This window comes from Oncorhynchus mykiss, chromosome 30, assembly GCF_013265735.2.
Source record: "Oncorhynchus mykiss isolate Arlee chromosome 30, USDA_OmykA_1.1, whole genome shotgun sequence".
NCBI lineage: Eukaryota > Metazoa > Chordata > Actinopteri > Salmoniformes > Salmonidae > Oncorhynchus > Oncorhynchus mykiss.
In genome coordinates this window covers 19,017,734-19,032,399 of record NC_050570.1, presented here as the reverse complement: position 1 = coordinate 19,032,399, position 14,666 = coordinate 19,017,734, and the positions used below count along the sequence as shown (strand labels likewise).

At 47.2% G+C, this 14,666-nt stretch overlaps 1 protein-coding gene across 4 annotated transcripts in view; it reads left to right on the top strand.

Annotated features, from left to right (window-relative positions):
• LOC110522756 (semaphorin-6B) overlaps positions 1-14,666 on the top strand; it is a 142,306-nt gene that overhangs the window by 96,973 nt on the left and 30,667 nt on the right. For all 4 annotated transcript variants that reach the window (XM_036968406.1, XM_036968405.1, XM_036968407.1 and 1 more), the window contains 4 exons: positions 311-460; positions 1,275-1,454; positions 3,974-4,114; positions 8,782-8,859. In XM_036968406.1, the coding sequence (XP_036824301.1) occupies positions 311-460; positions 1,275-1,454; positions 3,974-4,114; positions 8,782-8,859 (549 nt within the window). The remainder of the gene's footprint in view (positions 1-310; positions 461-1,274; positions 1,455-3,973; positions 4,115-8,781; positions 8,860-14,666) is intronic.

Below are 14,666 nucleotides of genomic sequence, written 5' to 3'. Positions count from 1 at the left end.
CGTCTTTCAGATGGGAAGTTAAACGGGAGTCCTGACTCTCTGTGGACATTAAAGATCCCATGGCACTTATTGTAAGAGCAGGGGTGGTAACCTCGGTGTCCTGGCTAAATTCCAAATCTGGCCCCTCATTCCATCATGGCCACCTAATCATCCCCGCCTTCCAATTGGCTCATTCATCCCCCCTCCTCTCCCCTGTAACTATTCCCCAGGTCGTTGCTCTAAATGAGAATGTGTTCCCAGTCAACTTACCTGGTAAAATAAATAAATAGAAATATGGGTCAGCCTGTGCTAAGCCCTGTTCCCTCCACAGGCCAGGAGGCTGTGCCATCCAGGGCTCCAGGTTCAACTCATCCAATGGTTTCCCTGATGAGATGTTGAACTTTGTCAAGACCCACCCCTTGATGGATGAGGCTGTACCCTCACTGGGACAGAGCCCCTGGATTGTCAGGACCATGGTCAGGTGAGGCTCCACTGTTCTCTTATCACAGACATGAGATAAGACTCACACACACAAACATACTGTTCTGTTGCCCTGAGATATGGCTGTAGACTTCTATGGTGTCTTACCATGTCTCAGGGCAAACTGTGTTGAGGGCTTGCTAACAAACTAAAACATGGACCCATGCACCCAGACCTCATTTGCATGAACACACAGGCATTAGTCTGTGGGCCGGTGCTCCTTCTGTTTATGGCGGTCACTCGATCCGCTCACTGTGAGGGTTTGCTGCAGGAGGCAAGCAGCTGGGATGCATCAAACCCCACTGGCCACCAGCCGAGCCCGAGCAGGGAGGAGAAAATGAGTGTGACAAGTTGTATGTGGAATATTAAATACCCAGTGGTACATTAACTCATACACACAGGACTCATGTAGTTCAACTACGGTGCTATTGTCTCATGACAAGTCCATTCATCTGAATGATATTAATGAGTGCTCTTGGTAATTAGTTCTGTATGTAAATGAGATGAATATTTTACTGTGTGAATCTCATTTAGTTGGTCTGGAGTGTCAGTGCAGTATGAGTAGACAGTGAGAGGTATGCAGGTAGACCCTATTCCAAATTGAGCCCTAGACACTACCCTAAGTAACTTCATGTACGATTTGATAGGATCATTTAAGCTTAATTAAAATTGTAATAGCAGCTGCACTTTGCAGTTTGACAGACTAGGTGGAATTAACACCATATTGCTTACTCCGATCCTCTCAGGTCCACACTAGGGGTCAACATGGGACTGGATAGACTGTCTTTATCTCACCACTATATCTGCCTGTCCAGGTACCAGCTGAATAAGATGGTGATGGACACAGAGGCTGGCCCCTACCGGAACCGAACGGTGCTCTTCCTGGGCTCCAGCCGTGGGACCATCCTCAAGTTCCTGATCGTCCCCAACTGGGACAACACTGTGTCCGGCAGCAATGTCTTCCTGGAGGAGTTGGAGGGCTTCAACCCTGACAAGTAAGGATTAACAGGTTACAGACAGACTCCCATAGGGTTTTTTTGTGCGGCATTGTGATCGTCTTCTTAATAATTGTGTTTCACTGTAACATATATGTGGGACTGCAGGGGGGATAGGAAGCAGTCTAAGCAGATGGGGTATTAGTTGGTTATTATCTTCCACTGAGCCCAATTAGAAATGTATCCTAATCAGAGCTACAGTGGCAGTGCTGCTTATTGTGCCCCCTGATCTAGTTGCAGGTAGCCTAGTGGTTAGAGTGTTGGGCCAGTAACCAAAAGTTTGCTGGATCAAATCTCTAAGCTGACAAGGTAAAAATATGTTATCCTGAACCAGACAGTTAACCCACTGTTCCCTGCTAGGCAGTAATTGTAAATAAGAATTTGTTCTTAACTGACTTGCCTAGTTAAATAATGAATGTAAAATATATTCTCAGCTTCAACTGAGAGGGAGATGGGGCTCATTTTACTATAACGGAGCAGCACAAACTTACCCGGCAGGTGAAAGGAGGTTCCAAGCGTAACTTCGCTACCCTTCAAAACAATGCATTAATTTAGGTGTCAGGGCAATGTTCCATTCCACAAACAACTTACATGGGGCGCAGAGGAGTCAGATCACAGGAACAATTAGTTCCGGCTGCTGCAGTAGCAGCGGTGGTGCCGGTGTATGAGTGTGTTTGGAGGTGATTTGCTGTGCGGTGACGGTTGCGTGACTGTGAGCCTGGTATAGGGGTGTATGACAGGGCTGGCAGGGAGCCAGCTAATCAGGAGACAGGTAATGGAGAAATCAGATCAGCATTCTCCCAGCCTGCCCTTCCTTAACCCCAGACCATCTCTCCTAATGGGTCCAGGGTAGATAGACGGGCCACCGCTACCATCACCGGGGCAACGGGAACACAAGACATCACAGAGAGAGATCCACAAAGCCCAAATTGGTTTGTGATTGGCTGCCATAATGAACCAGGAAATGACGGGGTGGAAATGGAGAGACTAATGGTCCACACTTTCATTATTCTCGCTACCTGTCTCCATTTGATTATTTCTTACTTTTACTTGTTGCTTGTTCTCTCTCTCTATTTCTCTCTCCGTCTCTCTCTCTCTCGCCCCGTCCGTCAGTCTGGTTTGTCATATAGTGGATGTTTGTTGTGAGGTATGAGTCACAGCTTGGCCGTACCGTACTGTAATTTCTGTAGAATCTCAAACCTGTAGTGTGTGATAAATTCCCCCTAATGACTCCTCAGCTCTCAGACATGTTAATTACCATAAGCCCATGCATGAGTCCACATATGTATATAGATCGATACAAATCCAGCCTACAAAGGAAGGTGTGTGAAATATGTGGGAGTGCTAAGTGGCAATTAGAGCTAATGCAGGGTGTAGCTGGTGGCTTGTTTGATGTCCATCCAACCCTAGACCTCACCCATCAGCCATCAGCACCCTGCATACTAAAGATGACACTGTGACAACCAGGCATTTCAATGCTTCCGAATGCACGTTACTGCTTTTACTGCTATTGTTGTGCTTTTATTTATATACCGGTTTGAGTTATACTGGTTTGAGTTAAACTGGTTTGAGTTATACCGGTTTGAGTTATACTGGTTTGAGTTAAACTGGTTTGAGTTATACTGGTTTGAGTTAAACTGGTTTGAGTTATACTGGTTTGAGTTAAACTGGTTTGAGTTATACCGGTTTGAGTTATACTGGTTTGAGTTAAACTGGTTTGAGTTATACCGGTTTGAGTTATACTGGTTTGAGTTAAACTGGTTTGAGTTATACTGGTTTGAGTTAAACTGGTTTGAGTTGAACTGGTTTGAGTTAAACTGGTTTGAGTTATACTGGTTTGAGTTAAACTGGTTTGAGTTATACCGGTTTGAGTTATACTGGTTTGAGTTAAACTGGTTTGAGTTATACCGGTTTGAGTTATACTGGTTTGAGTTAAACTGGTTTGAGTTATACTGGTTTGAGTTAAACTGGTTTGAGTTGAACTGGTTTGAGTTATACTGGTTTGAGTTAAACTGGTTTGAGTTATACCGGTTTGAGTTATACTGGTTTGAGTTAAACTGGTTTGAGTTATACTGGTTTGAGTTAAACTGGTTTGAGTTATACTGGTTTGAGTTAAACTGGTTTGAGTTATACTGGTTTGAGTTATACTGGTTTGAGTTAAACTGGTTTGAGTTAAACTGGTTTGAGTTAAACTGGTTTGAGTTGAACTGGTTTGAGTTATACTGGTTTGAGTTGAACTGGTTTGAGTTATACTGGTTTGAGTTGAACTGGTTTGAGTTATACTGGTTTGAGTTATACTGGTTTGAGTTAAACTGGTTTGAGTTATACTGGTTTGAGTTATACTGGTTTGAGTTATACTTCATGAAGCATTAGGTGTGAAGAACTGAGCAGTGAGTGTTGTCTTGGTGTCACGTGTATTGAGATCAATATGAAATAGAGTAGGGTTCTGTGCAGTCAGTGTGTGATATGATGTTTGATATTGAGGTGCATTAATACGTTAACTCTGTGTGTGTGTCCAGGTGTGGGGAGGACACTCCGCAGGCGAGGCATCTGTTGTCCCTGACTCTGGACCGGGTGAGCCGCTCTCTGCTGCTGGCCTTCCCCTCTTGTGTGGTCAGGGTCCCTGTGGCACAATGCCAGCTCTACTCACGCTGTATGAAGTAAGTCACACACACACACCTCAAACACACCCTACAAACACATCACTGTCCTCACACACACTTTTCAGCCACATACAGTAGATCTGTCACTTACCCTAAGCCCCGCCCAGTACCGATCATTAAAATCACACCTTTAGTCAGGCCCTAAACCTTCTGCCAACGTTAAAAAAGCTACCCTCAGTGCACCTAAATACTTTACCACATCCCCAAGTGCTCTTCAACAGATCTGTAAATCCAAAATACCACAACACAAGTCTTACTTTCTTGCCTTTGGGCCTTGCTGATCCATCACTAAGTCAAAGATGTCTTGATGCCAGCAGTCTCTAGACCTAGTGAGGTGTGACATGCAGTAAACCATATTTCACATGTTTAATGTGTTCACTGAACCTGTGGACTCATACATCTCATACATGTCTGTAATGTGTTCACTGAACCTGGGGACTCATACATCTCATACATGTCTGTAATGTGTTCACTGAACCTGGGGACTCATACATGTCTGTAATGTGTTCACTGAACCTGGTGACTCATACATCTCATACATGTCTGTAATGTGTTCACTGAACCCGGGGACTCATACATGTCTGTAATGTGTTCACTGAACCTGGGGACTCATACATGTCTGTAATGTGTTCACTGAACCCGGGGACTCATACATGTCTGTAATGTGTTCACTGAACCTGGGGACTCATACATGTCTGTAATGTGTTCACTGAACCTGGGGACTCATACATGTCTGTAATGTGTTCACTGAACCTGGGGACTCATACATGTGTGTAATGTGTTCACTGAACCTGGGGACTCATACATGTCTGTAATGTGTTCACTGAACCTGGGGACTCATACATCTCATACATGTCTGTAATGTGTTCACTGAACCTGGGGACTCATACATGTCTGTAATGTGTTCACTGAACCTGGGGACTTATACATGTCTGTAATGTGTTCACTGAACCTGGGGACTCATACATGTCTGTAATGTGTTCACTGAACCGGGGGACTCATACATCTCATACATGTCTGTAATGTGTTCACTGAACCTGGGGACTCATACATGTCTGTAATGTGTTCACTGAACCTGGGGACTCATACATGTCTGTAATGTGTTCACTGAACCTGGGGACTCATACATGTGTGTAATGTGTTCACTGAACCTGGGGACTCATACATGTCTGTAATGTGTTCACTGAACCTGGGGACTCATACATCTCATACATGTCTGTAATGTGTTCACTAAACCTGGGGACTCATACATGTGTGTAATGTGTTCACTGAACCTGGGGACTCATACATGTCTATAATGTGTTCACTGAACCTGGGGACTCATACATGTGTGTAATGTGTTCACTGAACCTGGGGACTCATACATGTCTGTAATGTGTTCACTGAACCTGGGGACTCATACATCTCATACATGTCTGTAATGTGTTCACTGAACCTGGGGACTCATACATGTGTGTAATGTGTTCACTGAACCTGGGGACTCATACATGTCTGTAATGTGTTCACTGAACCTGGGGACTCATACATGTGTGTAATGTGTTCACTGAACCTGGGGACTCATACATGTCTGTAATGTGTTCACTGAACCTGGGGACTCATACATCTCATACATGTCTGTAATGTGTTCACTGAACCTGGGGACTCATACATGTGTGTAATGTGTTCACTGAACCTGGGGACTCATACATGTCTGTAATGTGTTCACTGAACCGGGGGACTCATACATCTCATACATGTCTGTAATGTGTTCACTGAACCTGGGGACTCATACATGTCTGTAATGTGTTCACTGAACCTGGGGACTCATACATGTCTGTAATGTGTTCACTGAACCTGGGGACTCATACATCTCATACATGTCTGTAATGTGTTCACTGAACCTGAGGACTCATACATGTCTGTAATGTGTTCACTGAACCTGGGGACTCATACATGTCTGTAATGTGTTCACTGAACCCGGGGACTCATACATGTCTGTAATGTGTTCTCTGAACCTGGGGACTCATACATGTCTGTGATGTGTTCACTGAACCTGGGGACTCATACATCTCATACATGTCTGTGATGTGTTCACTGAACCTGGGGACTCATACATGTCTGTAATGTGTTCACTGAACCTGGGGACTTATACATGTCTGTAATGTGTTCACTGAACCTGGGGACTCATACATGTCTGTAATGTGTTCACTGAACCGGGGGACTCATACATCTCCTACATGTCTGTAATGTGTTCACTGAACCTGGGGACTCATACATGTCTGTAATGTGTTCACTGAACCTGGGGACTTATACATGTCTGTAATGTGTTCACTGAACCTGGGGACTCATACATGTCTGTAATGTGTTCACTGAACCTGGGGACTCATACATGTCTGTAATGTGTTCACTGAACCTGGGACTCATACATGTCTGTAATGTGTTCACTGAACCTGGGGACTCATACATGTGTGTAATGTGTTCACTGAACCTGGGGACTCATACATGTGTGTAATGTGTTCACTGAACCTGGGGACTCATACATGTCTGTAATTTGTTCACTGAACCTGGGGACTCATACATGTCTGTAATGTGTTCACTGAACCTGGGGACTCATACATGTCTGTAATGTGTTCACTGAACCTGGGGACTTATGCATGTCTGTAATGTGTTCACTGAACCTGGGGACTCATACATGTCTGTAATGTGTTCACTGAACCGGGGGACTCATACATCTCATACATGTCTGTAATGTGTTCACTGAACCTGGGGACTCATACATGTCTGTAATGTGTTCACTGAACCTGGGGACTCATACATGTCTGTAATGTGTTCACTGAACCTGGGGACTCATACATGTGTGTAATGTGTTCATTGAACCTGGGTACTCATACATGTCTGTAATGTGTTCACTGAACCTGGGGACTCATACATCTCATACATGTCTGTAATGTGTTCACTGAACCTGGGGACTCATACATGTGTGTAATGTGTTCACTGAACCTGGGGACTCATACATGTCTATAATGTGTTCACTGAACCTGGGGACTCATACATGTGTGTAATGTGTTCACTGAACCTGGGGACTCATACATGTCTGTAATGTGTTCACTGAACCTGGGGACTCATACATCTCATACATGTCTGTAATGTGTTCACTGAACCTGGGGACTCATACATGTGTGTAATGTGTTCACTGAACCTGGGGACTCATACATGTCTGTAATGTGTTCACTGAACCTGGGGACTCATACATGCGTGTAATGTGTTCACTGAACCTGGGGACTCATACATGTCTGTAATGTGTTCACTGAACCTGGGGACTCATACATCTCATACATGTCTGTAATGTGTTCACTGAACCTGGGGACTCATACATGTGTGTAATGTGTTCACTGAACCTGGGGACTCATACATGTCTGTAATGTGTTCACTGAACCGGGGGACTCATACATCTCATACATATCTGTAATGTGTTCACTGAACCTGGGGACTCATACATGTCTGTAATGTGTTCACTGAACCTGGGGACTCATACATCTCATACATGTCTGTAATGTGTTCACTGAACCTGGGGACTCATACATGTCTGTAATGTGTTCACTGAACCTGGGGACTCATACATGTCTGTAATGTGTTCACTGAACCCGGGGACTCATACATGTCTGTAATGTGTTCTCTGAACCTGGGGACTCATACATGTCTGTGATGTGTTCACTGAACCTGGGGACTCATACATCTCATACATGTCTGTGATGTGTTCACTGAACCTGGGGACTCATACATGTCTGTAATGTGTTCACTGAACCTGGGGACTTATACATGTCTGTAATGTGTTCACTGAACCTGGGGACTCATACATGTCTGTAATGTGTTCACTGAACCGGGGGACTCATACATCTCCTACATGTCTGTAATGTGTTCACTGAACCTGGGGACTCATACATGTCTGTAATGTGTTCACTGAACCTGGGGACTCATACATGTCTGTAATGTGTTCACTGAACCTGGGACTCATACATGTCTGTAATGTGTTCACTGAACCTGGGGACTCATACATGTGTGTAATGTGTTCACTGAACCTGGGGACTCATACATGTGTGTAATGTGTTCACTGAACCTGGGGACTCATACATGTCTGTAATTTGTTCACTGAACCTGGGGACTCATACATGTCTGTAATGTGTTCACTGAACCTAGGGACTCATACATGTCTGTAATGTGTTCACTGAACCTGGGGACTCATACATCTCATACATGTCTGTAATGTGTTCACTGAACCTGGGGACTCATACATCTCATACATGTCTGTAATGTGTTCACTGAGCCTGGGGACTCATACATGTCTGTAATGTGTTCACTGAACCTGGGGACTCATACATCTCATACATGTCTGTAATGTGTTCACTGAACCTGGGGACTCATACATGTCTGTAATGTGTTCACTGAACCTGGGGACTCATACATGTCTGTAATGTGTTCACTGAACCTGGGGACTCATACATGTGTGTAATGTGTTCACTGAACCTGGGGACTCATACATGTCTGTAATGTGTTCACTGAACATGGGGACTCATACATGTCTGTAATGTGTTCACTGAACCCGGGGACTCATACATGTGTGTAATCCTGTGCACATTTGGAATGGATCCCTCACTAAAGACCGTGTTTACTCTGTTTATCTCCAGGAACTGCATCGCCTCCAGGGACCCCTACTGTGGCTGGACCAGGGGAAGCACCTGCTCTTTCCTCAGGCCCGGGACTAGGTGAGGTGCTGGGGGTGACAAGGGCACTGCTCTTGGCTCTGTCTGTCTCTCTGTCTGTTCCCTGTCTGCTATGGACCTGCCCCGGGTCTCGCTGGTACCTTTGTACTCTGTTTTGTTTCTTTCAGGACTCTGTCTGGTGTCTGTTTGGTCTCTGTCTGGTCTCCGTCTGATCTCCAATTGGTCTCCGTCTGGTGTCTGTCTGGTCTCTGTCTGGTCTCTATTTGGTCTCTGTCTGGTCTCTGTCTGGTCTCTGTCTGGTCTTTGTTTGGTCTCTGTCTGATCTCTGTCTGGTTTCTGTCTGGTCTCTGTTTTTTTCCTCTGTCTGGTCTCTGTTTGGTCTCTGTCTGGTCTTTGTTTGGTCTCTGTCTGGTCTCTGTCTGCTCTCTGTCTGGTCTCTGTTTGGTCTCTGTCTGGTCTCTGTTTGGTCTCTGTCTGGGCTCAGTCTGGTCTCTGTTTGGTCTCTTTTTAGTCTCTGTCTGGTGTCTGTTTGGCCTCTGTCTGGTCTCTGTCTGGTCTCTGTTTGGACTCGGTCTGGTCTCTGTCTGACCTCTGTTTGGTCTCTGTTTGGTCTCTGTCTGGTCTCTGTTTGGTCTCTGTCTGGTCTTTGTTTGCTGTCTGTCTGGTCTGTACCTGCTCTCTGTCTGGTCTGTACCTGCCCTCTGTCTCTTCTCTGTCTGGTGTCTATTTGGTGTCTGTTTGGTGTCTGTCTGCTCTCTGTCTGGTCTGTACCTGCTCTCTGTCTGGTCTGTACCTGCCCTCTGTCTGGTCTCTGTTTGGTGTCTGTCTGCTCTCTGTCTGGTCTGTAACTGCCCTCTGTCTGGTCTCTGTTTGGTGTCTGTTTGGTGTCTGTCTGCTCTCTGTCTGGTCTGTACCTGTTCTCTGTTTCATCTGTACCTGCTGGACCACCTGGGTTGCTGTAACAATCATTATTGGTACTTAATGAGTTAGGCTTAGGTTCTGACAGAGCCTACAGTTTATAAGCCTGCAGCACAAGCTGTCACTGCACAAACATGCCCTCATTTAGTTTTACTATCCTGTCAGAGCGAGCTGTGTTCATTCATTCATTCATCTATGATTTCTGCTATTGCCGTTGTGTGTTCACAACAATGATGCATTTTCAATACAGCTTAATATCCAGAGCTGGGTGTGCGTCTTTGTCAGGGTTGTGTTGGTCTTGTTCTCCTGCCATAGGAAGATTCCTGCCTGTCTTGGCAGCTCACCTCTTGTTCTGGTCTGTAAACCCTCCCCGCTCCCCCACCGCTCCATCCCCTCTTCCCCACCGCTCCCTCACTGCTCTCTCCCCGCTCCCCCACCGCTCCCTCCCAATCCCTCCCGCTCCCCCACCGCTCCCTCCCAATCCCTCCCGCTCCCCCACTGCTCCCTCCCAATCCCCCCCGCTCCCGCCCCGCTCCCCCACCGCTCCCTCCCCACTCCCCGACCGCTCCCTCCCATTCCCCCCCTTCCCCCCGCTCCATCCCCGCTCCCTCCCCGCTTCCCCCCGCTCCATCCCGCTCCCTCCCCGCTTCCCCCCGCTCCATCCCCACTTCCACCCGCTCCATCCCCACTTCCACCCGCTCCATCCCCACTTCCACCCGCTCCCTCCCCACTTCCCCCCGCTCCATCCCCGCTCCCTCCCCACTTCCCCCCGCTCCATCCCCACTTCCACCCGCTCCCTCCCCACTTCCCCCCGCTCCATCCCCACTTCCACCCGCTCCCTCCCCACTTCCCCCGCTCCATCCCCACTTCCACCCGCTCCATCCCCACTTCCTCCCGCTCCATCCCCGCTCCCTCCCCACTTCCCCCCGCTCCATCCCCGCTCCCTCCCCACTTCCCCCCGCTCCATACCCTCTTCCCCACCGCTCCCTCACTGCTCTCTCCCCGCTCCCTCCCAATCCCTCCCGCTCCCCCACTGCTCCCTCCCAATCCCTCCCGCTCCCCCACCGCTCCCTCCCAATCCCCCCCTTCCCCCCGCTCCATCCCTGCTCCCTCCCCGCTTCCCCCCGCTCCATCCCGCTCCCTCCCCGCTTCCCCCCGCTCCATCCCCACTTCCACCCGCTCCATCCCCACTTCCACCCGCTCCCTCCCCACTTCCTCCCGCTCCCTCCCCACTTCCCCCGCTCCATACCTGCTCCCTCCCCGCTTCCCCCCGCTCCATCCCCACTTCCACCCGCTCCCTCCCCACTTCCCCCCGCTCCATCCCCACTTCCACCCGCTCCCTCCCCACTTCCTCCCGCTCCATCCCCACTTCCACCCGCTCCATCCCCACTTCCTCCCGCTCCATCCCCGCTCCCTCCCCACTTCCCCCCGCTCCATCCCCGCTCCCTCCCCACTTCCCCCCGCTCCATACCCTCTTCCCCACCGCTCCCTCACTGCTCTCTCCCCGCTCCCTCCCAATCCCTCCCGCTCCCCCACTGCTCCCTCCCAATCCCTCCCGCTCCCCCACCGCTCCCTCCCAATCCCCCCCTTCCCCCCGCTCCATCCCTGCTCCCTCCCCGCTTCCCCCCGCTACATCCCCGCTCCCTCCCCGCTTCCCCCCGCTCCATCCCCACTTCCACCCGCTCCATCCCCACTTCCACCCGCTCCATCCCCACTTCCCCCCGCTCCATCCCCATTCCCTCCCAACTTCCCCCCGCTCCATCCCCACTTCCACCCGCTCCATCCCCACTTCCACCCGCTCCCTCCCCACTTCCTCCCGCTCCATCCCCACTTCCCCCCGCTCCCTCCCCACTTCCCCCGCTCCATCCCCGCTCCCTCCCCGCTTCCCCCCGCTCCATCCCCACTTCCCCCCGCTCCATCCCCGCTCCATCCCCACTTCCCCCCGCTCCATCCCCGTTCCCTCCCCACTTCCCCCCGCTCCATCCCCACTTCCACCCGCTCCATCCCCACTTCCCCCCGCTCCCTCCCCACTTCCCCCGCTCCATCCCAGCTCCCTCCCCGCTTCCCCCCGCTCCATCCCCACTTCCCCCCGCTCCATCCCCGCTCCATCCCCACTTCCCCCCGCTCCATCCCCGCTCCCTCCCCACTTCCCCCGCTCCATCCCCGCTCCCTCCCCGCTTCCCCCCGCTCCATCCCCACTTCCCCCCGCTCCATCCCCGCTCCATCCCCACTTCCCCCCGCTCCATCCCCGTTCCCTCCCCACTACCCCCCGCTCCATCCCCGCTCCCTCCCCGCTTCCCCCCGCTCCATCCCCACTTCCCCCGCTCCATCCCCACTTCCCCCCGCTCCCTCCCCACTTCCCCCGCTCCATACCTGCTCCCTCCCCGCTTCCCCCCGCTCCATCCCCACTTCCACCCGCTCCATCCCCACTTCCCCCCGCTCCCTCCCCAGTTCCCCCCGCTCCATCCCCGCTCCCTCCCCACTTCCCCCCGCTCCATCCCCGCTCCCTCCCCACTTCCCCCCGCTCCATCCCCGCTCCCTCCCCGCTTCCCCCCGCTCCATCCCCACTTCCCCCCGCTCCATCCCCACTTTCCCCCGCTCCCTCCCCGCTTCCCCATGCCTCCCTACCGCCCCCTTCCCACTCCCCCATCCCTCCCCCACCGTTTCCCCCGTTCCCCCACCGCCCCCGCCCTCTCCCCCACCACTCCCCCACCACTTCCCCTCACGTCCACCCAGCCCAGTGAAATAAAATCTCTCTTTAGAGAGGCTGCTTATTGATGTATGTGTGCGAACAGGTACAGTGCCAGCAGTATCAGACAACAGAGCCTTAAAGAGCACCTTACGGCCTCACCGTTATACAGTTAAGGCTCCTGTGTTGTTTCTGATTTGATTTAGCAAGGGCGGTCAACTTGCCCATCGATCCTGTATCGAGTGATGCGCCAGTTCTAGTTTGAGGATGAATTCCATTTGGAAAAGTCAAAACAATGCTGGGCAATGAAGAAACTCTCTGTAGTATGCAATATAAGACTGTAATATGGACTATAACATGGACTGTAACAGGGACTATAACATGAACTATAATATAATACTGTAACATGGACAGTAACATGGACTATACTATAATATAATATAAGACTGTAACATGGACTATACTATAATATAATATAAGACTGTAATATGGACTATAACATAGACTATAACATGGACTATAACATGGACTGTAACATGGACTGTAACATGGACTATAACATGGACTATAACATGGACTATAACATGGACTATAACATGGACTATAACATGGACTGTAATATGGACTGTAACATGGGCTATAACATGGACTATAACATGGACTGTAACATGAACTATAATATAATATAATACTGTAACATGGACAGTAACATGGACTATACTATAATATAATATAAGACTGTAACATGGACAGTAACATGGATTATACTATAATATAATATAAGACTGTAACATGGACTATAACATGGACTGTAACATGAACTATAATATAATATAATACTGTAACATGGACAGTAACATGGACTATACTATGATATAAGACTGTAATATGGACTGTAACATGGACTATAACATGGACTGTAACAGGGACTATAACATGGACTGTAACATGAACTATAATATAATATAATACTGTAACATGGACAGTAACATGGACTATACTATAATATAATATAAGACTGTAATATGGACTATAACATGGACTGTAACATGAACTATAATATAATATAATACTGTAACATGGACAGTAACATGGACTATACTATAATATAATATAAGACTGTAACATGGACTATACTATAATATAATATAAGACTGTAACATGGACTATAACATGGACTATACTATAATATAATATAATACTGTAACATGGACAGTAACATGGACTATACTATAATATAATATAAGACTGTAACATGGACTATAACATGGACTGTACTATAATATAATATAAGACTGTAATATGGACTGTAACATGGACTGTACTATAATATAATATAAGACTGTAACATGGACTATACTATAATATAATATAAGACTGTAATATGGACTGTAACATGGACTATACTATAATATAATATAAGACTGTAACATGGACTATACTATAATATAATATAAGACTGTAATATGGACTGTAACATGGACTGTACTATAATATAATATAAGACTGTAACATGGACTATACTATAATATAATATAATACTGTAACATGGACAGTAACATGGACTATACTATAATATAATATAAGACTGTAATATGGACTGTAACATGGACTATAACATGGACTGTAACATGAACTATAATATAATATAATACTGTAACATGGACAGTAACATGGACTATACTATAATATAATATAAGACTGTAACATGGACTGTAACATGGACTATACTATAATATAATATAATACTGTAACATGGACAGTAACATGGACTATACTATAATATAATATAATACTGTAACATGGACAGTAACATGGACTATACTATAATATAATATAAGACTGTAATATGGACTGTAACATGGACTATAACATGGACTGTAACAGGGACTATAACATGGACTGTAACATGAACTATAATATAATATAATACTGTAACATGGACAGTAACATGGACTATACTATAATATAATATAAGACTGTAACATGGACTATAACATGGACTGTAACATGAACTATAATATAATATAATACTGTAACATGGACTGTACTATAATATAATATAAGACTGTAACATGGACTGTACTATAATATAATATAATACTGTAACATGGACAGTAACATGGACTATACTATAATATAATATTAGACTGTAATATGGACTGTAACATGGACTATAACATGGACTGTAACATGAACTATAATATAATATAATACTGTAACATGGACAGTAACATGGACT